At 40.8% G+C, this 26,726-nt stretch overlaps 1 protein-coding gene across 6 annotated transcripts; it reads right to left on the reverse strand.

Annotated features, from left to right (window-relative positions):
* Positions 1 to 1,327: 1,327 nt before the first annotated feature.
* On the reverse strand, positions 1,328 to 26,714 carry LOC135495483 (enhancer of filamentation 1-like). Of its 6 annotated transcripts, none has more exons than XM_064784176.1 (4): positions 26,635 to 26,714; positions 25,745 to 25,882; positions 11,327 to 11,617; positions 1,328 to 4,759 (listed from the first exon to the last, which is right to left on the reverse strand). In XM_064784176.1, the coding sequence occupies exons 2-4, from the start codon at positions 25,760 to 25,762 to the stop codon at positions 2,444 to 2,446; spliced, it is 2,625 nt and encodes an 874-aa protein (XP_064640246.1). In that variant the 5' UTR covers positions 25,763 to 25,882; positions 26,635 to 26,714; the 3' UTR covers positions 1,328 to 2,443. The 6 variants fall into 6 exon arrangements, with proteins under 6 accessions (XP_064640246.1, XP_064640244.1, XP_064640241.1 ...); XM_064784174.1 differs by lacking the exons at positions 25,745 to 25,882; positions 26,635 to 26,714 and adding exons at positions 19,849 to 20,049; positions 23,567 to 23,779; XM_064784171.1 differs by lacking the exons at positions 25,745 to 25,882; positions 26,635 to 26,714 and adding exons at positions 19,849 to 20,618; positions 23,567 to 23,779.
* Positions 26,715 to 26,726: the final 12 nt, after the last annotated feature.

Here is a 26,726-nt window from a genome sequence, read left to right on the forward strand (position 1 = left end):
GTAGTACTCAAGTTGTACTTAAAGAGTTGTCAGGTACAACCAGTCTCGTGAGATCAGATAACCAACTGGCAGATGTTGGTTGTTCCATTGTCCGTCCTTGTGAGATGATTACCATGGTACAACCAAATCAGTTGTCTTGTATCACCCATGAAGAACGCAAGTGTAATGTTGTCGTGTACAGCTAAAGGACCATTTGAAGGTTGTGTCTATGTCTTCCCAACCTGACCAGATAACCAGCTAGAAGAGGTTTGTTGTTACGTGGGCTGTCCTGTCGTCCCCAAAGTTTGGCGTAATTTTTTAAGTTGTGTCAAGGTCTTCCCAACCTGACCAGATAACCAGCTGGCAGAGGGTAGTTGTTTCAGAGTTTTTAGGTTGTGTCAAGGCCTTCACAATCTGAATAGATAAGCAGCTGGCAGAGGTTGATTGTTTCGACATCCCACAAACAGAAAGATATTGGGATTTCACCAATCTTAATTGCAGTTGCCTGTACCATGACGGAAGAACGACGAAAAAGCGCGATGGTCTTCATGATTTTGCTTGGGTTTGGGAGTTCCTGGGCTGATAAGGGCAGACACACATTGGGTCAGGTCAAGTATTGGGGTTGAGAAAGTGTTAGGTGTTGGTGCAGGGGGCCTACCCTTAGGATAAATGTGTCTCAATGTTACCAAGGCAAACTGACAACCGACATGATCCGACAACCAGCTGGCGAAGGTTGGTTGTTCTATTGTCTGTTCTACGTATCCATAGCCCAATGAACTGGGATCTGACCATCTTCCCTTGTCTTGGAAAACACAGAGACAGCCCTGACACTGTCTCAGACACACGGGTTGCAACTCGCTTCCCTTGAAGCTGAATACTGGACAGTTCTGACAACAAGTCGTTGTGTGTTAGAGACTGGTATATAACTGTGTCATTGCTTCCATGGGGAGAGTCGCCAACTGTGCATTAGACAGTGTCAGAAATGTCTTTGAGTGGTCACAACAAAGGCATATTGTCACAACCTCAGAGCGAAAGAAACACTGCGAGAGCGGTCTTGTTTCAAAATAATGAAAGACGGTCACAGCCAGTCACAGCCAGGAGCCAACCTTCAGTGTTCCACAAAAGGAAACCAGTCACAGCCTGCGTTAGAGACACATACTCTAAAGCCTCCAATGATCACTCTGTTATGTCCTTCCTTTAAGGTTTAAGATGCAATAAGAGAAGACACGTCTCAGTTAGTGTCTTCCAGGTTGTGACAATGTCCTTAACTTGGACAATCCTCCGACACGCTCGCAAGAGACTCCATCTGGTGCACATGTTTGGGAAATGAATGAACGCGACACATAACTTATGAAATACGTTATTCATTCAGATTCAATGAACATACATCAGGTAAATATTTCAAAACATGAGGACTGATCATTATTAGAAGAAATTTTCTGAAATGGTTACCTGATAAAAATAGGCCTTACTACATGTACATGATAATACCTGACCTATTTCGGCTGGAGACTGGTAATATTGATACACATGACCTGCGTACATAAAAAGTCACTTTGAAAATCTTCAAGGAAACAGCCGAAATCCATAACTTACTCCTCTGCAATCACATTGCATCTTCCCCTCCATGATAATGCATTGGATAGTGGCTTGAAAGTGTGTGAGATGATGTTTTTTTTTCACTGTGGTGAAAATCAGGGTTTACAACTCACACCGGCTCTTGAAGGTGGAATGGCATATAATTTGTTTGATTGGAGACTCCTGTCAAGGCAATACTAAATCACAATTCATAATTATTCTAAACTAGAAATAAAACAGCAGTTTGCCTATTTACAAAGTTTATAGTCGTATTTACAAGTTTTTAACTACATGTATAATATTTTGTACATATCAAAATAGGCATACATTATAAGTCAAAAGAGACAAGAGCTTCAATAAAATACTGTACAAGTAATTCTCCTCATTTGAGAGTCCCTTCCTCCTCACAGGAGCAGTCGTCTATAACTAACAAAGGATGTATATCTAACAATTTTGATTAAGAGCGCTGTCAATCCCTCACCAAGAAACGCTCATCTGAATAGTTCCCCACACTGGCACTTGGCAGCACAGATGTACGTGTTTACTGTACCACATGATACAACTGGAGCTAATTCAAGTACTCACGAGTGTCAAGTTATTGCTTCAATCAGCAGTGTACTGCTGATTCCATGTATATGTTACATTAATGCATAAAGATTATTGAGTTATTGTTAATATAACGCTGGAAGTTATTGTAACAACAATTGAATTGTTCAAACTGTAAACTGTGAATGTTTTACAAAGAGGCACCAGTTTCACAAGTGGATAACATCTTGTATCTCACCATTCTATTTTATTGAACTGAGGTCAATCATGATGTCTGCAGAAGTCAAATGCCCATGAACATTTGGTGGTTTACAGACTAATATAACATGAACAATACAAGTTATAAAGCTGCTGCTTGCGAGATGACGATCTTGACCTCGTTTGCGGCATGCGAGACATCAACAACACGGTCAACCATGTCCTGGACAGCAATAACTGAAGGATGCTGAAGGGCGGCCGTCTTCGTAGCAACTACCGTCTGCTTCAAAGTCTCGCACAAATAATTTGCACAATGCATGATTTTATTGCGTATTTCGGCATGGATAACATTCCTGTGTAATGTGTCGCCAATGTACACCATCTTATGGGCATTGAGGACTACAAATTTACTATGCGCCACGAAAACTTTTGGTGGTTGGTTACACTCGATGCAGTTCAAAAACGAGTCTATTGCTCCGTTAAGTACGTTAGCGTGTGTGACAATCTGACCGCAGTAGAACAATAACAACTGCTTGTCACTGGGAATCAAACCAGCTTGGTTGACCTGTCCTTGAGAAGCAGACGGACTACCTAAACAACCAGAAGGTGACATTTCTTGTTTCTTTCTCGCCCCAATAGAGCCATATGGGGAATGTTCCACTTTCTCTTTGTCCTCAGTTATAACTGGAGTCTTCTCCTCTGTCCTTTGCTGATTTTGAGCAGCCACTTTTTGCTTGCCGATCTCTTTCCCCTGATGCAGTTGCACATAGTCATACTCATCAACCCAATCACGGCTATCGTTCTCATAATCATTGTTGTCAATAATGTTCTCTTTTGATGATCGCCTTGCTAAAGTTCCCGGTGGTAACGGTGGCTTATCACTACTCCGTGGTGGTGACTGCTGAGACCGCTGTTCCTGTGGGGTCGCAGGTAGAGGTCGCTCCTGAAGACTGTTGCGACGCTCTGGTGTGAGCGCTCGTTCCATTGAAGCACCTCTCGATCGCATCCCAACTCCTGGTTTCGGTGCAGGTAAAGGAGGTTTGTTTTCAACATTCCCTACCCTCCGGAATAAGAGTGAGGAGTTGCCCTGCACTATGGAAACTACAATCCTGGCATCGCCAACAATATCTGTCGACACAGCTACGATCTGACCTAAGGGATCGGTCCCAACACCAGGTGGCACTGTGATCACTTGAACTAACTTCGACACTTGCCATTCCATCTTTTCAAGTTCATTCAGACAGAGCCCAATGGAATTAGAGTAATCCTGCAATGGGCGCAGCGCCTTGTATAACTTTTGTATTAATTTCTTATCCGCAGCTCTTGCTGAGTTGGCAAGCGCACCTTGTCCGAAGTCCAGAAACTGCTTCAAGGCAGAAGCGACGCGCTCACAACACATTTTAATATTGTAAACATTGTTTTCTAAGTTTAGCCGGCTACGCCATGTACTGCTGACAAATGCGAGCAGACGATTGGTTGCAATATGCACATCCTGCTGGAGCTTTATCAAGAGATCCATGGCGGCATCAAGTTCGTATGGAAGCTCCTCATATGGAATGTTGGGTAAATCTGACCCCGCGGAAGACGTTGACAACCGCCTCATCCTAAGGTCAAGATTATCCATTGACCCCTGAGAATCAGACTTCCTCAACGTCGTCGGCATGTCCTTGGTCACTTGCGGTGGAATATCATAGACACTATTTGGATCGTTAAAGGAAGATCTGTTACTACCTACAGGAGTGTTCACATGAGGAACATCATAGGTGTCAGAATCTAAAATGGAAGACCGACTACCGAATGATTTGTTTATATGCGACGGCCCCTCACTTGGTACATCATAATCATGTTCATCAACCAGATTTTGCGATTTTAATGTATCTAACGATCCGCCATAAGACTTCAGACCACCATATCTATTTATATCATTTTGTTTTTGGGCACTAGGTGGGGTATCGTATATACCAGAGTCAACAGATTTTGTTGGCGTATGATAAGACAGATCGGGAATCTTTTTCTGAAGGCTTGGATGGGTTTGAGAGTCGGACCCCCAAGCTGGTGGAACGTCGTATATATCTTGCGGATTGATCTCCGAACTTGATCGAGCAGAGCTACACATATTCGGTGATTGGAAACTGGTATTTGAAGCACTTCCTGACATGCTCGATCCAGCGGACATCATTGAGACGCCGCTGCTACGATTTGATGGCGAATCATAGTACGACGATCTCTGAGATGGTGGAACGTCGTAGACTTGATCCTCCAAGCTTGCCCTGGATGATCTCGCAGACTGGGATGGTGGAGTGTCGTACGTGGGTTGGCTGTCCACTTCCCGAGATGCAGTTGTTGGCGATGGCTCGAAGTATCTATTTGGTGGCACGTCATAATCCTGTTGGCCCTTGTTGGTGTTGCCCTGCTCGTAGACGTAAACTCCCCCCACCTTTTGTGGCGTCACAACGACCTGAAGTGATAAGAGGGAACAGCTGTAAGACATTTAGATAAATCTCAAAATGTCCAGAAGTAGAAAATCTATCAGACTGAAAAACTGTAATCTGCCCCTACATGATTGTTTAAATTCACCATGAGTAATACTGATGTATTGTTTTCAACCTATGAGGAGTAACTGGCCATGGTGATTAGAGGTAAATTGAGACAACTTGATCATCAGGCGATTCGAACTGATCTGATCAAATTCCACCACATGACTACAATATGTGGTTAGCCTTACTTTATTATTAGCTAGATGATGACTGATAGAGTCAACACCCAGAGTTAGCTACAACAAAAGAAACAATCCTTAAATAGCCTCGGGTAATAGAGTTCAGTTTGGTTGATGATCTGATCGTTAAAACCTTATGATTGACAACTTATCACTAAAACCTTTTTGAAAGTGGGCTGTAAAAACTGTAACCTCAAATGAAGTATTTAGTTTATACAGAGTTAGTTTGCTTGATATGATGAACTGAACATCTACTAACATTAGCCCAAAGCTACATCTCAAAGAGAACGACTTAACCCAACCTGAGGTTATCATTTGAAAGTCTGAAGCTGCTGAATTTTATCATGTCGGCTCCAAAAGCTGCTAAAAGAAAATGAAGATACCATTCACAATTCCTCCACATATCAACCTGGCCTCAATTTTCTGTGCCAATTACTCAGACAGACTGAGATTGATTAAGTGAATATCATGCATGATATGGGAAGAAAAAATATTTTTATCTCGGAACAATTTTTAACAGTTTGCATGGAAACAAGAGTCTGGGACAAATCCATTACTTAGTTCCATCTGTCAGTTCCACTTTCCCAGAGGAACATGCATGAGACCATTCACAGACATCTATGCAGGAGCCTCTCCTGAAGTGGCCCACTTTTCATATTGAGCTCTAAGCTTTGAATTCACTGAACCAAATTGGCCATTCACCTTAACAATAAATGATCTTCCAAGGTCTACAAGGTACAAAAAGACTTGCAGGATATGAAGTTGAATGACCATTCATAATGATCATAGGCCTGTGTGTCCTGAAAAGCCACTTCTGAGGAAAGTCATCAGACTGAAAGCAATACAATTTTAAGGACAGCAGAACTCTCACACCACTGTGCCAACTTGGCTTTACAAATTCATGAGAAAGCAGTCATTGCAAATTGAGTCACCAGAAGCTATTGAATGAACCTTCTTCATAAAGACTAGTGCCAAAAATCTAATCAGTATCGTTTCCACTAATCCGATAATAGTCTCTCGTAGCAGTGATGATTACTGCATCAGAAAGCTGTTATTTCTCAGAATCCTCCCGACAGAAATTCCAACTGGTATGCTAATTCCGATTGGGTTCTTGTGAAGGGTTCAAAGGTTCATACTGACATCTATCTGTTCGTGGTACAACAGCAGAGCAGGAGTTTCTAGCAAGACTGAGTGAAGCTATAGTTTGAGATTACAATCACAGCATGATCGGTAAGAGTGGTGAATCTGCTCGCAATGTCGAAACAGTCCATGATGGATCACCAGACTTGTGCGGAGCTGCTGTAATATCTGACCACAAACCAACCAAAAGAAAAATATTAGCTCAAGAGATGATCCACAGCTATTGTACGATTTTGCAGCGTTGTACGATTACTGTAATGATAAATGGTGGATATCATCATTCGAGAGTTCAGAAGAAACTGGTCCATTTCTCATCCAACAATTACCAGGGGAGTGCTGTTTGTAGATTAGTATCATTCGGACTCTGATATGTCCGGATATGTGGCATGATAGAGCAAAAAGATTTCTCTTGATTTATGTCATAGCATCCTCAAGGACAACCAAGATAGATTGGGAGTGACACGAGAACTTTGGATGATTTAAGTACAGAAGGTCTGAGGCTCATCTGAATGGCTGCAACATGCAGAATCTTCAAGAAATTATTCAAAAATATCGAGGAAAGTTACAGTAGCATTACCATCATTTGGCTCATTGAACAAAGAAGTCATATCGGATTAGATTTCATTCCTCGCTAAATGCAAAAGCATAAATTTGATGCGCAAGTTTTGATTACGTGTATCTTAGTGAGTCACTACTGCAACTTGTAGCATGCTGCAACATCTCAAGATAGGGTTTGAAACAGAAACTACTGTAGCAATGCTAGGTCTCCAGAATCTCTTATCATGCAACAGTGACGAGTCACTGCTGTAAGCTGTTGTGGCATAATGATGCCTAAGCTAATGGGCACAGGATGTGTCACAACATTTCCTTGAGAGTTGTGTCAGCAGGCATTTCTTCCAAAGTATGGTCTGTCAACTCATGCTGCTGTTTCTGAAGATGAGTCACATGAGAAAGCAACCGGTGAAGAAACATCACTGATGACAGAATAAACATGCCTTCTCTGCTACATCCATGCAGATCTGGACAGGATAATATTCTCTTTCAGATGAACATGCAACCTTAAGGACAGAGTTGTTTTGAAAAGTAACCAGTTTTTAAGTGGATTCTGAGGAGAAACAGATCAGAGGATGTTTTCGTTTTCGTTTTTTTCTCTCCAAAGATCAGAATATGCAACATACATGAAATATACATGTTCTCTTGGTTAGGTTACCATGGAATCAAGAGATATGTGGGAATAGCATGATACATGACCTGAATCTGAGGCCACTTTTTGTATCAAATTATACATAAATTATCAGACAACACAATGAGAGACATCGAGATGCAAAAAATGGCAAATTAAGTCTAATGAGAGTTATATTAGGAGGGAATATTACATCCTTGTACAAGCCACAGGATGTAGAAGGTTACAATAAAGTCTAATTTTACTGAAGAGGAAGGACGACGGACTAGTGATATCAATAACAATTCTGGATGCGGGCACCAGCAGACTAGAGTTTTTGTCGCATACATTGTCGGGTGCGATAAAAACTGCAAGTTGATATCATGAATAAGCAAGACACTTGGGTGAAGTGCGCTGCACCAGAAAGTTGGCCAATTTTCAACCACATGAATTAGTTTTGACACTAATAGAAATATTAATGAAATGAGAGAGGCAAGATCAAGGCCTTTATGAGCTGTGAAATAAACACTGGTCACCTACACTCTAACAACATGAAATTCCACTTAACACTTTTTATGCTATCCTCATGATTAAAAGGTTTTATACAGGGTGTAACAAGGAGGCACAGCTGACTGAAAAGCTGGGGAGGCCAGGCACACCAATTCATTGTAGAGTACTCAGTGTGATAGCTCCTTCTCCATGCATGGAAATAAACAAGTTATTTCAAAAGCGCTCATCAATATCAGTTCCCATCCTCCATGTCCCGACATGACTCACATGACGGATTGGTGCCGAGCAAATTGACATATAAGGAATAAATTTGATCAGGTAATGAAGAAATTCTTCAAGCAGCTCGTCACCCTGGATGCCATGCTATTTTATATATGATATCGTGACCTCATAAGGTTACTCCCTCCCTGGTTGAACAAGACTTTTTCAATCCCTAAACCGCAATACCCTCAACTCAACACGTCAACAAATCAAGTAGGCCTATCGGCCTATCAGGATACAGAACCAGAGAAGTTTATAGTCATTGTTGGGTGGGGGCATTAGCCCAGACATGAATCAAATACATCTGGGCAAACATCTGTGGTGACAAGAAGGGCCCTGCAGGCATGTGGTGCTGTATTACCAAAAAGGCAGGTCACCCCGTACTTGAACACACGCAAAGCATTCATTGACCATCATCAATATTAGCTAAGTCAAGTTTTTATTCCATTCATTTTTAATTGTTTAGGTTAATCAATTGTTAACTGATATCAAAAGGGATTAGTAGCCAAGACAATGCTATAGGAAAGAATGGGATCAATATTGTTGTGTAATTATGACACTATTGTCACAAGAGTCCTGATTATGACAACACTTTGACTTTCTTCATGTCAGCGAGACAAAGGGAAACAATTGATCCATAGCAATGCTCGTATCTTGACTCCTAGGATTAGCTTACTTCACTCACAAGCATACTGAAGGTATACAGTAGGCCAGTTAACACAGGGCAAAACTGATAAGTCTGAACTAACCGCACAAAATAGTGTCAGACCTTCATAAGATCGAATGGTCTTGCATCCACTCTTTAGTGAAGGGTACATTGACTGTGGGAAATATCACAAACTTAATCAAAACAGGACTTATATAAACATAATCTAATACTACAATGAAACAACAGTCAAATGTCAGATACAAACAAATCCTGAGAGAAATGGCGAAGAAAGCAATATGTAATTGTATCAGCTGGTTCGGTCAGAGATCAAGATAAGCTATCAATCACAGAAACAAAAAGTTGACATGGAATTCATCGCGTTTTTGAACAGATATGAGAAATTCAAAGGGAAGTATATAATTGAATGTCAGACAGACAGGCGGCTATAATATTCAGTTCAGGAAATCATTGAATAACATTATCTGGATGTGCATCTCCTCCTCTCGAAGGCGGAGTGTGCCGGAGAGAGGAAACAAAAGGTCACCAATCATCTGACCTACATCCAATTTCATACATTAACCCTACAAGTCCTCTAGCCTGGGCCTGCTTTTATTAGATTTCCATCATAATGTTCTCAGACTGGTTTAATTCCTCTTCACTTTGCCATAGTCTGAACTCAACAAGAGATCTCCACATTAACGTAGCAATGAGCAGGATAGAACTGACGAGTACATATGAGTACGATAATAACCAACTAATTTAACCTCAACCTCTGACATAGTTTATGATCTAATGGGCCAATTATAATAAGTCTTAATGAGGCACAATTAATCTTGTCATCATTCCCCATTCAAATTCACACTTATAATTGAGAACCATTACAAGAGTACTTAGAATCCTACTTCAATGGAAGTATTGAAACATACATTAGAGCCTTGATCCTCACCAGGACACAGTTGACAGTACACATTGTCCCCAAACCCTTCTGACTCGAAGTTCCATTTTGCTGTGTCTTGTGATCAAGTTCACTGCAGTGTACGAAAACAACCGTGACAGCAGTGATGACAGGTCATAGATGGTGACGAAAGATCTCTCATCTGCACATCAAACCAGTAATCGCTGGGTCCGATACTGATGGCAGGTCGCAGCGATGATTAGTTCTTGTAGATAGTCATGTGCGATGACCATCGAATGACAACCAAAGGAGAGATTTTTGTTGCATGTGATAATGAGCTGCAGGTAAGACCATGATCAAGTCACATCAACAAAGATTGCCAGTTTGCAGGCAGCAAGAAAGAAAGCCAGCAAATGGAGTAAGGAAGTTTAAAGAAAATGTTGAAGAATCTAGATGTAGGTTTGACTCAACAAAAAGCTTGAACAGTCAGAGACATTCCCAGGGTTGTTGTGTTGCCACTCATAGAGGTTTTTTCATTCAGACATTTTGAAAGTTTCAATAGGCAACATACATGATGAGATTACTGAACAGCAGTTCAATAAGAAAGAACCCCAAAGAACTCGGCGAAAATGTGGCGATTTTTTAAAATCGTGTGTGTTTTACTGTAAAAACAGCATGGCATCCGGTGGTAACCGACACAACAGCAATATTGCCATTGTGTCTCTGGCAGACTTTTTTATCTCGTTAATTGAAGTGAACTTGGATCAGGACACTTTTTGGTGTGATTCCTAGTCATGTGCTCACCCCAGAGAGAAGTGGCCTATTGGTACGAATCACACGGGTTATATGCACACTTCCTGTCTTGTATGCAACCGCCCACCAATATTTGAATTGGACACTTTAGACAAACTTTATCATGGTTCCAAGTTAAGGGCCATGACCAAGCTTCTCGAATAAAACCAACAGTTTATTGCTAATCGAATTGTCGCGATGGCAGATCAGATAGAGAAATGACATAATGGTCCGGTTGAGAACGAGTCACATTTGTCATGTTTGAATCGTATCTCCTCAACCTCACCTCTTGACCCTCATCTTCAAAGGACCACACCGCAGTCCGCAATCTAATTCAGTCCCTGTCCCTCGGGGTTTGTATCTTCTCAGAACTGTGTCACTCTCTTAAGGAGGTTTATGTAACTTGCATGACAACTGTCGGCCAGTCTGGCGAGATAAATCCTGGGGGTCTGCAGGGGATGGGTAGGGTAAAATGTTCGGACCCCTGGGTGGGGCAAGTCATTCTTCATTTAGTTGGATGGATAGATTGACAGACAAGTTCTCCTCCTCCTGGGAAGGTAACATAACTCAAATGAAGACCATAAGTAAGACCAAAACCGTAGCAATTAGATCACACCAAAAGTGACTAAGACGATTTCTCCTAATTCACTATAACACGCATAATCGCCTGTCTTGGGGCGAAACAAGCCATTTTGCAAGCTTTACTCATCTCTGGAGACACCAAGTTGATTAGCCTAATTGAGAATTCCAAACCACATCAATTATCATTGTTAATGGATGAGACTGTTATGCAATACAAACTTATGGTCGACGGCTATCATTTGCAAATCATCGGCTCAATTAAGACTCCTAAACATCTGAAATTGACTCGGATGCTAGGGAGTAAATATATATATTCACCTTATTTTGTTGTGCATCCCAACTCCTTCTCCATTTGGTCTGATTCTGTGCCTGTGCTATACTCGTCGTCGAAGCCATACTCGCATTCACGGCAGGTTCCTGCGTAATTCCCGTCAATATCTTGAGACGATTCCCTGGCGCTATCCCTTTGCGCCCTTTGAGGGAACAGAGCCACCAGCCTTCGAGACCGTTCGTGTCCCGTTCAATGACGGTCACAATGTCACCTTTCTTGAAGCTGATCTCCTCCTGGGTTTCGGCCAAGTTGTCGTACAGGGCCTTCGCCAAGCACGTCTGCAAGAACAAGAGGAAAGTCATCATGAGTATGTGGCCAAAAGGAATGGACTTGGTTCAGAAACAAGTACTCCAGGCTGCAAGTAGAGAAAGATTGATTAGCTGCTTTGATACTGGAAATATAATGAGGTTTTGATAGTTTTGTCAAGTAGGCTGCCTCAATCCTGACTTCACTCAACTTGCAGGCGCCAAGTAGGGATTCAGAGAAAGATGGGGGGGGGGGGGGAATAACAACCAAGTCCTGTGGATACTGCCCTGCTCGTGAAGGTGAAGAAGGCCTACCAGGCCGATACTATATTTTACCAGACAGATTAATACCACAAAGAAACCGGACCTCACGTGGCATTTTTTAATTCCGGTTTAAGCAAGATTCAACAGGTGCAAAGCTTTTGAAGTCTTTGACTTTTTTTACTCCATTACCTTTGGGCCCAATGAATATGCATTATCTAAAGCTAATCTTCAGATTGTATTTTCATTTTGACCACTTACTCCTAATCCAAAGTAGAATAACCTCGACTATAGCATACACAAAATCATATTGGACATTTCATACCAACCGCCCAACCCACAATGTAATACTCTGCTTGAAGTTGGAGAGAGGGGCAAAGCATTTGAAGAAAGGGAGAAAGACATTACAACACCTTACCTCGAAACGAACAAAATTGACAATAGTTTTAGATACAAGATGAGAGCAAATACGGAACTGAACCTTCCAGCAACCGACCACATCCACTACTGCGGCAATATCGCTGAGAGCAGTTCTCGAATATGCAAAACAAGTGCTCCCGAGGGAACTCCAATCTCAAGCTCCAAAAGCATAGATTGCATTAGACTGTCACTTCAAGGAGAACTGACGATTCAACTTCACTCGAGACTAAACCATTGGCTGCATCAAAGGGTGGACAGGCTGATTTATATATTATGAAATGTATGCAACAATTTGATAAACTGGAACCGTTCCCTCGGGGACACCCTGTGTCTTCAGATTATTTGAATGTTCATTTGCCGATGTTCTGATGCTTTAGGAATAGCACTCATAAAACATTGCTATCGGATTCGGAAATGATACTGGGAGCAAAATACTTTGGTTTTGAGGTTTAAAGAGGTTTCAATCAGATTTTTTCCATTTTGCTATCCCGATCCAATCTCATGAGTGGTTATAAATTCATTATCGTGATTAATTGACACGGCCCCGAAAAACTTAGGAAGTTTTTTTTACTTTTTAGAAAACAATTAACAAGAAATAAAGTCCATTATACTGCAAGTCACAAGAGATGTTTTGAATCCTGTGACATGATTTTTAAACAAACATTGAAAATTTATAACCAGCACGGAACTTAATCACAGCACTCAATCATCTAAACTTTTTAAGGCATTAAACGGTAAAATTTCATGATGCTGATGTAATCGTCCTAATTAGTGCTGACCAAAAAAAAAAGTCATATTGAAAGTGAATCAAAATGAGTCACAAGAATGTGACTGTGCTCAACTGTAGGGGGGGGGGCCCTAAAAACGATTATACAGCACATAAAACTTGCATCAGGGAATATGTCAACAGACAATAAAACCATCATATCTCCCCTGGACATAGTTATACCTCTCATAATGAGTTGACAGAGGGATGGGAATTATCGCAGCCGGCACATTTTTAACATCACTTTGTCCTGTGAAGAGCATTGTGTAAATGTTTGATTAATTGTACACAATTGCACATGAATCATATTGGTGAATGACAATCCTAGTTTTATACTCTTGTCTGTGTTTGTGAAGCCTTTGGTTGGGAATGCTCGACACAACAATGCCACAACATGATGAGCCAAGCTTTTTTTGATGATACAGAATCGAGAATGCTTTTGAAAGACCACATGTCATATAACTTCACTTGTGTTGCAAACTTAATCTTTTGGCCTTGTCGTTTGGCTTCACAATACTTTTGCTACTTTTTGATGCCACAAGGTGATGAAGGTGAAGTGACATCCATGGTCACAATTGTGATCCGTCACAGCAAAACCAGGCGCATGTCGCTCCGAGCTTGGCAGGTTGAGACGGACTGTTTGTTCATTTCTCTATTGTCTGCCTTTTGTGAAATATGAGCACATCAATTTCTTCCATTATCTTCTGGTGTCATTTAGGCTCATCTTCTGTGCGACATGCGCCTGGTTTTGGTGTGACGAGTCACAATTGTGCAAATCGGTGCAAAATGTTGATTGCATCACAAAAACAACCCTGCTCAGTGTTAGATGGTGTCCTCACCAAAATAGTCCAAAACATAGACTAGCACCGAGACACAGAAACCCTGATTAATGGATGACATCAATCGAAAGTCATGTACTAGCAATCTCTTTCTGGGTGCAGTTTGACTAATCACACCAATTAATAACAAACGCTTCCTGAAAATGCTACATGCAGCAAATTTATTTGATATGTAGTGTCATAATGAATCCGTTGGGATGATGGACCAAAGAGCTTTCAATAATAGGCAATGGTTTGAAGGGAATATGTGAACGGTTTGCCTACCCTACCAAAAGATGTTGACGATGCAAAGTGTGAGACTGATAGTGCATGAACTCTGCCTGAATTCTCAATCTTATCCTTCCAAGACCAACCCTTCCGGGGCTTCTTAGAAAGTGAGTCCAGAATCTTGTCCAGTCTTGTTACCTCCAGGACCAACTCTGATAAAAGCTCAGTGACTCACAGAGTCAAAGCAATATTGGCTCTGTCATGATATATGATGTATTACGATATGAATATGAAGAACAGCAAATACTAATGGATCCCTCAACAGCAAATATGCTCAAACCCCAAGGAGTTCAAAAGTTGTTAGACAAAATGATTGATTTTTGACAAGGGTCAACATGAAATTTTGATCGAGTTGAATCAGATTCATCATAGGAGTTCATGCAAGTTAATCTTAATCAATGATTCTACTGAAAGAATCTTGTGGGTTAAATCAAGATCAAGCATTTTAATAACTTTCTGCAAGTATTTTCACCAGACAACTTCCTGTGACACAGTATGGTAATGATACCCAGAAGAGCTCCCATGATCAGCAGGTTGATTGAGGTTTGCAAGAAATATCAGCAGGGGTTGTGGAACCAACCACAGAATCAGCCTTCGGCTGTATTCCTACCCCCTTGACAAGAGATACGACTGCAACCCCTGCAGCGGGAAATGAAGCTGACACATTTGAACAATATCTTCTGGGGGAAGTGTCCTGTTGATTGGCTACCACAACACTATGGCAATCTCTTCACGAAGTTCATGACAACAGCCACGGGGCAGGGTGGGTAAACTTAACCAGCAATTATATCAAAATTGCTGTGTTTAGCTTTTTGTTGCTGTCTGTGCTCAGTGTCAGCATAGCACTACGTAGCTTTTTGCAGTGGAATTCTATTGTCTGCCACAGAAGTCTATTGTCTTTATCGATCTGGTAATACAATTCTTCATCGTTTCAATCTGTTATAACAAACTGTCAACTGAAGAAGATCCGCTATCAAGCATCAAAGGACAGCCATCCTTCCGCCACAAAGCGGTTCACAGCAGACAATCGGAGGGATTTAGAATAATACGAAAGGTCACCGAGATGTGAAACCAATCAGCTGCCTGTGGGTGTAGACACTTGAATATTTAATCAAATAACATAATGATTAGAAAGTTGTCAAGCAGAAAATGGTGATTTAACCCAACAGTGGTTCGTATAGTGGCCACTTGATTTTGATTGCAGACAATCAGAAGACTAGTATTCTTAGAGTTCAGGATAGAGATTCTCTTGGGTGATACTCTGCAGGGTTAAACTAAAGACAAACATACAATGTACTTCCCAAGCTGAAGTACTCTACATGTAACTCTCAACAGCCTTGGTGTCCCACCTCAATGGCCAGGCCTGGAATTTCTAATGGGCAAATTATAATGCAAATTAAATTTGGTTATCAGCAAAGTGCATTCTGTGACACATTCATGGAGATATATCATGGACACATGATCAACATACACATGGGGTGCTCCACCAGACACGACTGACCAGACGTTTATCTTCACTGTCAAAATCCTCCGAGAATCCAAATGAACGATGGCCAGCTTCCGAAAACCATAATTAGATCAGTTAATGGCGACAGATATCGTTATTTCAATTTCAAGATTACGAGTATGTCATTACAGTAATCACCTCTCATTGACCTACCTAAAATAGAGTCAAGTGTCTGATCCAGATAACTTCATTTGTAAGCTTATATGCTCTTGGTTACACCATGGAGGTATTATTCAGCACTGTCATCATTTCATGTTTCAAATCAACCCTCCAACAGCACCACAACATCAACCCAGGACAAACTCACCTCTGATTGTTCTAACACCATAGCCATCAGCTCTGCACAGAATCCACTTCTCAATCCATTAGCAAACTAACAGATAGGTTATCTCTTCCTGAAGATGGACTACCGACTCCTGCCTCCATGTCCATCCCAGTCTCACCGACAACTGACCATTAAGATTTGATAGATGAGCAGACCCTGTGTCTGACAGCTATTCTCTGCCTACACTTGCTTCGGCCAGTCACAATAGGACTCAGACAATACCCAATACCCAGACCTGGTGGAGTATCTCCAAAATAAGCCATCCTTTGAAGACGAGGTCGTGAATTCTTACAACATGGCCTGGTGACTCAGGAAATGGAAAGGTGACCTGATGACCACACTCAAGACCCCAGCAAGAAATTCCACACTTCCTTTTTTGGAAAGATTGTGTCCAGTGACCAAGGAACATTTCCTGAAGTGAACCACAGGGATATTCTCTGGTATGATAATCACCTAAGAAAAGGAAAGGCCTAGGATTTTTAGAAATAACTGCCATTCCATTAGTTCTGGCTGGAACCCATTATGTAACACAAACATGTCTTCAAGGAAGAGTTCGACAAGACAATTACTTCTTCTTTCATTTTCCACAAACACAAACTTATCCTTGCTGGGGGGTTGTGAAAGAAGGGAATTGGCTGTAGATTAGACAGGAAAGGGCCAGGAATGGTTGCTTGGCAAACTTTCAGGCTAACAGAGTATGAAAGTGGTGTTTTGCCCCCCCCCCTATGGCCTACAAACATGTTATGTTGCAATTTATACCACAATTTGATAGGGATGGGCACAAATGGAATTTTTCTTCTTCACTGTACCTCCTACAGAAATACCATAAAATGTCAGTGTATCAAGTTGATAATATAATGGCAGATTATCAAAACACAAATGATTGTTTGGTTAACACTTGTAATGGAAGATGAAAGCACAGCACCAAAAGAGTACTGGGGACACAAGAGTTTTTATTGGGAATGAAAATATTATTTGAATAAACCTTGGCTATCGAGTGATGTGAGAAACACACAGTGGAAAGAGAATCAGGATGAACACACCAACCGTGAAATCTGATAATGTAAATCAACCAAATATTGTGACTTCTTTTATTTTAAGATTTATCAAATTTTTTGGAGAAAATTTCTTCAACATTTTGAAACTTTTATTTTGGCAGATAAGGAAATTGCTTTTATTTGCGAAATCTGTGAAATAATGGTAGTCAACAGAAGCCGAGGCTGTAGAAAGACCTCTGAACTGTTCTTACTGTAAGGTGTTTTAAGTACTTTTTAACTGTCACTACAATGCCCTACCCATGCACCACCAATATTCGTCTGGTAAGTTTTATACATCATTGTCAAGACCAGGATATCAAAATAACCATTATTATATTAAATTGGATTGCAGACGGCAAACTAGCCATTAAAATTCAACACCCCCATGAAATACTCCACATGAATTATTTCAATTAATTACTATTTACCATAAGTAACATGGTGTTTTCTGCCACGTTTTTACCCCCACTCATTCTCATCGGAAAAAGCATGCAGACCCTCCCCCACATTCTATTTTTGGGCAGGCATACCTCTAGGCATTGGTTTCAACCTGATCAAGTAGGTAGTACCACTACTGTACATCCAGTACTGGACACTTTGGTAAACGTAGGATGGGAAGTTGTGGTTGCCACATGGCCCAGAGCATTACTTACAAGCTGGATTGTGTACAGATCCAATATCTAGGGCAAGACAAAAAAAATCTTATTTCACTTTTGCTCAAGATGGTTGGTTTCTTGTTACCATTGTTTCTTGGGTCAAACACTCATTAAAAGCAGTTGTCTTTGAATAGGTTGGTTCACAGCTCAAAAAGAAAGAATACAATTCCAATAGGCGTTTTCATGGCCAGCCATGTTGGAGAACAATGATTTGTCGTGAATCAAATGCTGTCATGGTCACTTGGGCTTGCTTTCTTTTGTCTGCAGAATTGCCTTCTCAGACAGCTTAGTCTAATACCTGATGAATTGTATGTTTCTAAACAAGAGTCTACACAGGTATCAAGAAGCCGTCAGACTTCAAAGCAAAGGAGAAAGTGATCGATTGGAGTGCATAACCTTCTAGATCCCCTGTTTGAACAGTGGTTGCATGCTTTCGAAATGAAATCCAAAGTAAAAACTAACTGCTTTATCTACAGAGTGAGCTATCCATTTTGAAATCTATATCAAACATGCAGGGTTACTATCAGAAAATCCAGACTTGGGAATGCCACTCAAATCAAAAATTTCTCTGCTTCTTCAATGGTAGTTGCGATAGGATCGAAGGCGGGCTGGGATGGAAAATGTGTTGCCAAGTGTAGAAATAACAACCAGATAGGATCAAACGCTGGAAAGATTTAAGACATCAGCTCCCAGTTGGCGCTATATGATACCTTTCATCAATATCATCTCAATGTTCTCAATTACCAAAAAATTACAAATGAAAACCCTGAAACTGGTCCTACCTCTCTCATTTTGATGCTTCCGGTGTCAACAAAGTATTTTGGATTTCGTATCTATCCAAAATATCAAGATATCGAACAACTTCAACAATAATCCAATCAATAACGATGACATCCACTGTTCAGCATGAGCATCACGTTATCTGGACGGTTGCCACTGCTCAACTGGAGCCTCATCAGGTGCTCGGCACAGTTTTGTTTACAACTCATTCAATGAGCAGACGATCGAGAGTAGGAGAGAGAGCAGACGGTATCCAGCAGACACACCCGAGATGATGACAATGGTGTGATTTCGGGGTGGTATGGGGGTTCTCCCCAGCAATATCCTCTCCTGAAGCTGTGACTTGTGATTCTATAAGCAGTACGGGAAATACACAGAGGACAAATGTATTCCAAGCAAATCCTATCACCACAAGACACTAAACTCTCTTTCCTTCACAGAATGTGGTAAAGTGTTCAGAAAAGTGGAAAACTGAATATTCCACTTTTAAGGTTAGAGGAATCCCAAGACATTACGGTCCTCCGATAAGGTATGATGCATGATTGAGGTATGCCACTGTGATATATAAAGTCAATCTGTGACATCACCCTGCAGTAGATAATGGGTAGTTTGGTGACCCAGTCTTATGCCTGAATGTGTATTACAAACACAATACAAATTCCACAGGCAATCAAATTAGCCTATACAACCCATTCACTCATTTGCAGGCCTGCTACGTTATGACATTTATGGTGGTATTCCAGGAAGAAATTCTACAAGCGATTTACTTGAAATATCAATTTTGACCCGGGAATATCAGAACATGAGGTCAATTTACGCCAAAGAATAACATTTCTTAAAAAACCAATCATTTGGCGTCAAATTAGGAACTATCAAGAAACTATCTATGTGCCTACGCTGCTATTGTAATGATTCAACGCGGAGCAAAGCCGTATTGAGATGGTGCAATAGTCTGGGATATCTTCTTTTTTCTTCAAACTCTAAAGCACACGCAACATGTTATTGTTGTAAAACCATCACACCCCTTGTCCTGCCCAATGGAAGGCAAGAGGCCAATGCCATTACCACCATCATGCTTGTTTGTAGGCCTCTGTTAAGGTACTCCAGTATCAATAACATACTATCAAAGCAAATACGCCAGAGTTTACAACAAGCAATCATATGCAAGGGTCAGATTCCACAGGAAGTCATTAGCCCTTATTATACCATCAAACAGAAGCAAGGTTAATTACTAGAGAACTACACACTCGGCAAGTCAAAGTACTTCCATCTTTTTTCAGTGATTTAACCCAAATTCCTTATACAGAATGGGGAGGGCCCACAGAGCAATACCAGGAATCATGGGTTCAATCTCTTCAGTTCAACTGAAAATCAGTGTCTTTGGCAAAGGAATCATTAGAACTTACCGGTGGAATAAACAGTAGCATAGAGGGACTCTTCCCAACGGGTGCCGACAATCTCCGGGCTGATCTCAATCGAGAACGTATCTCCTCCCGATTTGCCCTACGGTGGAACCCGGCCATCTTTTTCTATCCTTGAAATCTCGTGTTAATCCTCAAGAATGTATCCAATGTCTGCATTAAAGTACAAGGCTTTTGTAATTGCGTCTGCAAGAGAATTCCTCACACAATTCAACAATCTGTGGATAACTTCCTACGCCATCGATTCCAAAGATAAAGATGTGTTGATCTTTTAAAAGCCAGTTCCTTTCCAAAGTATAGAGTACTGGTTGAAGCTAAAGGAACCTCGTCTTCTAATATAGAGCCAATTAGCACTCACCACGGGTTGCTGGGAAAAACCTGCTACATCCACAAAGATCGGCAAAGTTCTGAGACAAGAAACATCCCAGACGCAAAAGTTGTAAAAACAACAGAATTTCTAAGAGAATCTTACGAATCCGGCTGATTCAGAACAAGAAACTGAATCTTCCAGTCATGGTACTAACAGAGGTTGTAGCACTCCATGGGAATCTTAGCCATCAAAATCCTGCATAGGAATTCTGCATGGCTGAACATATCTGATTTCCCGTTTCAATTGATTCCTTGAGGTAAAAGTATACAACTGGATGAAAATCTTAAGAATGGGCAGAGAGCGTGCGGAGAATACGTTGAACGCGAAACCCGAATTGGCAACTTTGTGGTACGTCTGCACCTCCTTCAAATGGAAGCTTTATTAGCTGAAAATTTGAATTGAATAACACGATAGAGAGTGCCGCATCTCGCATTTCGTTGCAGGCTGCAGAGTCTCGAGTCAGACAGATATGAAATTGAAACAATCAAGCAGTGAATTATGAGATCTAGACAGAATCAGATACTGTACTTATAATTTACAGCCCAATTGGTTCGTCTAATCTTTTAAAGAAGTTTGACTTGCTGATTAAACCCAATTACAAAACACATGTACACTTTGATTCCAACTATGAAATGAAATGACCAAAAGCAAACCTAGCAACACAAAACACAGGAAGACTGGCAAGTCTACAGCATGGGAAGGGAACCCAGGAAGACACAGGAAGACTGGCAAGTCTACAGCATGGGAAGGGAACCCAGGAAGACACAGGAAGACTGGCAAGTCTACAGCATGGGAAGAGAACCCAGGAAGACTGGCAAGTCTACAGCGTGGGAAGAGAACCCAGGAAGACACAGGAAGACTGGCAAGTCTACAGCATGGGAAGGGAACCCAGGAAGACACAGGAAGACTGGCAAGTCTACAGCGTGGGAAGAGAACCCAGGAAGACACAGGAAGACTGGCAAGTCTACAGCGTGGGAAGAGAACCCAGGAAGACACAGGAAGACTGGCAAGTCTACAGCGTGGGAAGAGAACCCAGGAAGACACAGGAAGACTGACAAGTCTACAGCATAGGAAGAGAACCCAGGAAGACACAGGAAGACTGGCAAGTCTACAGCGTGGGAAGAGAACCCAGGAAGACACAGGAAGACTGACAGTGACAAGTCTACAGCATGGGAAGAGAACAATCAAAACTTTCCTCAAAAGCCAACAAACCTAATATAAAAGGTAATAAAATATCCATTTTTCTGCGCACAACTCGCAACCAAGTTGTCTGAATGACCAAAACCCAGAAAATGGCTATTTTGCAATACTTTCTGTGCATTACTCATTGAATGTAGGCGTTCTTCAAACAACAGAACTGTTTGTTTCGATCTTCCCTGATTCAGAAACCAGCACCATAACAGAAGGAATCAGCAGGGCTAAGATGATGAACGCAAGTACCATTACACCTATACACCACTCATCAAGGATATATTGGTAAGAATCTCAAGATTAAGCTTACCACAAAACACAGTGCTTCCAAAACAGGTGAGCGTGCAATAATGTACAGGTGGATAAGCCAACTTATGCCAAGATCAATGGATTCATTGGACCAAAGAAAAGAAGATCCTATAGTAGTCTGAAGAATGTACTAAGTATGTGGCATCTTTTACCACCAGCAACCTGCAAGCATTCTTCTGGTAATAAGCCAATTTGTTGGTGTCTTGACTTGAGTGCTGAATGGCTGCAGCAGCTAAAGCAATTTATCAGCTATGAAATCTTACAAAAGTTGATTGATACCGTTGGCCTTTTCATAACGAAGCTGGAGAGGAGCTTCCCTTGAAAAAGCAGTTACACAGAAACAGTAGATATCCCGAAACAAGTGGAAGTGGTCAAGCAGACGTCGAAATAAGATCTTGATACGTCTTAAGGAATTTTGAAATATTCAAACCAAAATCGAAATACAGGTGATATGGACTGAGAACTCATGCAGTACCACAGAGTCTCATTCAGAGACACCGGAAGCTGAGATGTTACAAAGAATGCTTTCTTCCACAAATTCCAAGAGACGGAAACATGACAAAGCCAAAGAAAAAAATCACCCTGAGCTTTTGTGAAGGATGAAACCTTTACAAAATTCAAAATTGAAATAATTCCATTGAATTTTTTTCCACATTCCAATGAGAACAGCCCAGTCTGATCTTTCATCTGTTCCATGCACTCTTGTTAACATATTTCTCACATAAGGTCTCATGTCCTTGAAGTTCAGCAACTTCATTCAGATTTACAACAGAACGAAGAGTTTGAAAACGGAAAGAATCCTATGAAGAATGACACCAAGTGATATGTTACGAATGAAAGTCAGAAATGTTACACAACCAACAACAGTCAACAATGCAATGTAAAACTTTAATGGACTTGCCGGAGGCACGTGGCACCAGATGGACTGCAATCTGGCGTTGTCATAAAACCTGTGTCGCATTGCAACATAATGGATGATCAGTAAGATAGGACCTAATAATGATGTACTTCGGGGACGTGGGTATCCAGTAGCTCTTGGGCGCTTCACAGTCCTTGACCATGGCAACACCGTTCTTAATCAATGGCAGGAATACTGGTCAGTCCCTCTGAGTGAAAGAAGCCAACAGGGCAAAAGGAACCAACACTGAAAATCTCTTTGAAACCCGCAATCCTGATAAGATGACAAACACTACAGCAACTGAGCTGTGAATAAGCTATAGGATCCTGCTGACAACATGTTTCATCAACAAAAACGAACCTTTATCCTTTTGAAACCAACAACAATTTTCATCAACAAGCAAACGTTATACGATACTACATGTACATGTAGAATATAACTAAGATTACCTCAGCAATTTCAGATAATGCCCCGGTCTAATCAACCCTAATTACAACAACTTAGACACTCTGTACCAATTTGTTGACATGATTTGGAGCACTTGCGCAATGTTGGTCAAAAACATTAAAAAGTTTTTCATCTGATTTTTTGCAATATTTGGGAAGGCCTTTGCAAAACTGGCCAGAAAAAGTTGACCTGGAGAAAACAGATATAAACTGAATGAATGTGTTGTACAGTTGTCCATTTGGAGAAAGGGGACAGGGAGAGAAATCAAATCTGACTCCTATCAATATACCTAAAATACCTGTCAATAACCAAGAAAAACTAATAACGGTTGGGATCCAAATTATGGTGTTGAAGTAAAAGTGATCATCTGATCCAATTCTCAATCACTTCTGTAATTCCAGGACTGAAATATTGTTAGATCCACACTTTACTTGGTGAAGAATAATATCCCCAAATGAATCAAAGCCCATGCATGCAATAAGTACTACCTTCATGCGCACAGAAATAAATTCTGTGTCAATTAGACCCTTGAACATGTTGAAAGACCAGCATGAATTGTCACAATGCCATGCACATTTCTCATACAACATAGCACCCGTTGATATGAAAACACCTCTCAAATACAATAGGGTCATAAGTTCTCACAGTTGAAGCACAGTCATGCAGGACTCAGTTCATGATGTGTTAAAAAATACTTTTCATGAAAAGCGCTAAGCATTAACTACTAGTCTGAAGTCTAGAATATACAGCACAATACCAGAACTTATCAATATCATAACGCAGATTTATACTTAGACCTTAAAGGACTTAATGAATTGATATGGGACAGTTCTTATTTCATCAATGACTTCTTTCAGGAAATAATTTTATCATTGGAAAGCAAAGCCATTCAAATACGATCTGAATATGATGTTCTCGCTAGGTAAAGGGGTTTACAGATATAGTACATCCCTCACCCTACCCCATCAATATCACTGTCACGATATCCTTCATTACAAAAGCTTCAACAACAAGGACAATTTTGCAATGATTTCAAAGTTAGTTAGCAGAGCTTCACAACTCACGAACAGTAGGACGGGTTGAGTGAACACATAAACAGACAGTAAAGAAAGTAAAGAAAACCCTCTGCTGGGGCTGACTTATTATCTTGGTTTCAACCCCCAAGTCATTCTGAGGTTTCTTCAATTTGAGAAAAAGGTGAACAAATAGAGATGGAAGAAGGGATTTGATAACATCGGGCATATGAAGTGGAGCTTGATACAACCTGTGGATGTTCAACACCTGAGTCAAGATATGGTTTCTTTTTTTACAATTTGGCTAAAGGTAAAGCTGGGGAGGTGTGATATTAGTCATTTTGTGAGGTACAATGTAGAAGTACATGTAATGTTACACTGTACTGGATATTTTACATGAGAAGCCCACTATCTGTTGCCACCACACTTCACCAAAATAACTGATGTCGAGTGTTAAGAGTCAAACTCATTTACAGAACAACATGGGTGTTAAATCAGTCAACAGGCATCACAGCTTGTATAGTTTGTATTCCACCAAAGTACATGTAGGTACTGCCACCTTGAGAGCTGCTACCACACCTGAAGCTAACAATAAAGTGTTCTCACATGTACATGTGGGGCCTACAAGAGTCTTATACCAGAACAGGTACATAGTTTATAATCACTTTCTTGGAATGGAGAGGTCAACACAGTATACAACTCCTCAAAGCCGGATCCTTGTATTTAGAATGCCCCAAATCCCACATGAATAGCCTGTAAGTGTGACAAGTGGACAGTTCCCTTGGGCTGAGGCATGTGCAGGGGCCTACATAAACCTAACAATAGCATCAAATAAAACTGGCATTATGACTGAGGACAGACACTGGGATAGACCTTCTTGTTTGATTGTTCCTCAAGTTTTCTTCGGTTCAGACTTGAATTCAAATTTTGACAGAGGGTGAAACTCAACAATCGATATCTTTACTTTTTTTATCTCTTCTTTACAACAGGAAGGCCTGACTTATCAAACCACCCCAACATTGGTATTTTGTTGACCGTGGGAACACACCAGCTGTGCACGAACACTTGTAAGCCCCTATGATTTGCAAGAGTGTGATCAACTGTACATTTACATGTACAGGAATGGGGAATTATTTCAAGCCCACACTTCAAACAGCATAATAGGAAGCCTCAAAAGTTGTTTGGTACATGGCAGTACTTACATGTAGGCCAAGTATAAAATACTTAATTGAATACAATACATGAAATTTTGGGTACACTGTGTGATACACAGTCACCTATTATCTTGTTCATGTATGTAGACCAATGTAGGCTCACAAAATACCAACACTGATCATGCATAGGAGTCCGATGGGAAAGCTCATCATTCTGGCCAATATATCACTGCCAAAGCCCTGGTAGTCGAAGATTACCCTAGATTTTGATGAAAACCAAGCTGGCTGGGCTGCTAGCAATTAATGCCTACAGCCTCGACTAGAGGAATTACATGTAGGCCTACTGTCCTTCCTCCACACTGTAAGCTTCAGAATGCAGTTTAAAATTTGGTACTAAAATAGACATGATGGTACAAGAAATGATGATCTAGTGAATTCAGACTGGAGGAGCGAGGCTCTACAACACGCAATGTACCGAATGATTATGATTTTAACTTACCCCACCAAGAAAAGTCATGGTGATGCTGTGGGTCTCACTCTTTTGGCAGATATGAAACCTTCAGTTAGCAGTACAGCGTTAATCCAAGAGATAAACCGTTGACAACTATGTCTTCCATCATCGCTTGACTGCAATCATCTGTGAAATAAGAATAATAATAAGATGAGAGACATATTGTTTTACATTGAACTTTTAACTAATGTGGACAAGTGTGACATCATCATGATCACACCTCATGTACTTTATTGTTCCAGTCTCTTTTGAAAAGTTATGAAGTCCCGCTCCCAATGTCATAATGTAAATTCTCGATCCTGGACCTGGCCGACTGGAATCGACCAGCCCAATAAATCAATAAAATAACCCAGAAAGTAAAGGGAAGTGGGTGGGGGTTATAGTAGGCCTTTTCGAAGAAGACGAATCAGAGCCATAACAAAAATCAAAAACGCACACTCAGAAGGCCTAAGCTGACTTCGGACAGTGATCCTTCGATAACTTCGAAAATGTCGATGGATTCTGTAGTGTAATCCAAAAAGTTAACGATTGCCATCGTCGTCACCACGGTTGCCTTTTGTCTTACATGCCAGACCAATCTGTGACGTGAGTAAACACACTAGGCCCACACAACTTGCCCAACTTTGTTGTGTATGAGATTGAGAGGTATGCCTACGCCATGTAGTACAGTTCACATGCATACCCATGTATTGTATACTGCAAGCCATGCACATCACATTTACAACTATTAAAAGGGGCCTAAGGCCAAGGGCGAAGGCAAGAATGCCAAGATTCCAATTTTTTATGTTGAAAAGATCACACAAAACTATATCAAACGACAGTGACAAGAGATTATTTGATGCATTATCAAAAGATATCTTCATAAATATCATAATTACCAAAACATTTTACACATTATCTCCTGAATAAATCGATTATTCCACAGTAAAATTCGAAAGCCAGAACTTGTTGACTGACCTAGTTTCATTTC

Source organism: Lineus longissimus, chromosome 11 (genome assembly GCF_910592395.1).
Source record: "Lineus longissimus chromosome 11, tnLinLong1.2, whole genome shotgun sequence".
NCBI classification, from domain to species: domain Eukaryota; kingdom Metazoa; phylum Nemertea; class Pilidiophora; order Heteronemertea; family Lineidae; genus Lineus; species Lineus longissimus.

Excerpts from the sequence above, each read along its gene's own strand:
- LOC135495483 (XM_064784174.1), bottom strand. The coding sequence starts at position 19,965 with ATGGCCGGGTTCCACCGTAGGGCAAATCGGGAGGAGATACGTTCTCGA. Across the intron at positions 11,618-19,848 it reads TGCTACTGTTTATTCCACCG|ACGTGCTTGGCGAAGGCCCT; the intron begins GTAAGTTCTAAT and ends TTGTTCTTGCAG. Across the intron at positions 4,760-11,326 it reads GGGATGCACAACAAAATAAG|GTCGTTGTGACGCCACAAAA; the intron begins GTGAATATATAT and ends TTATCACTTCAG.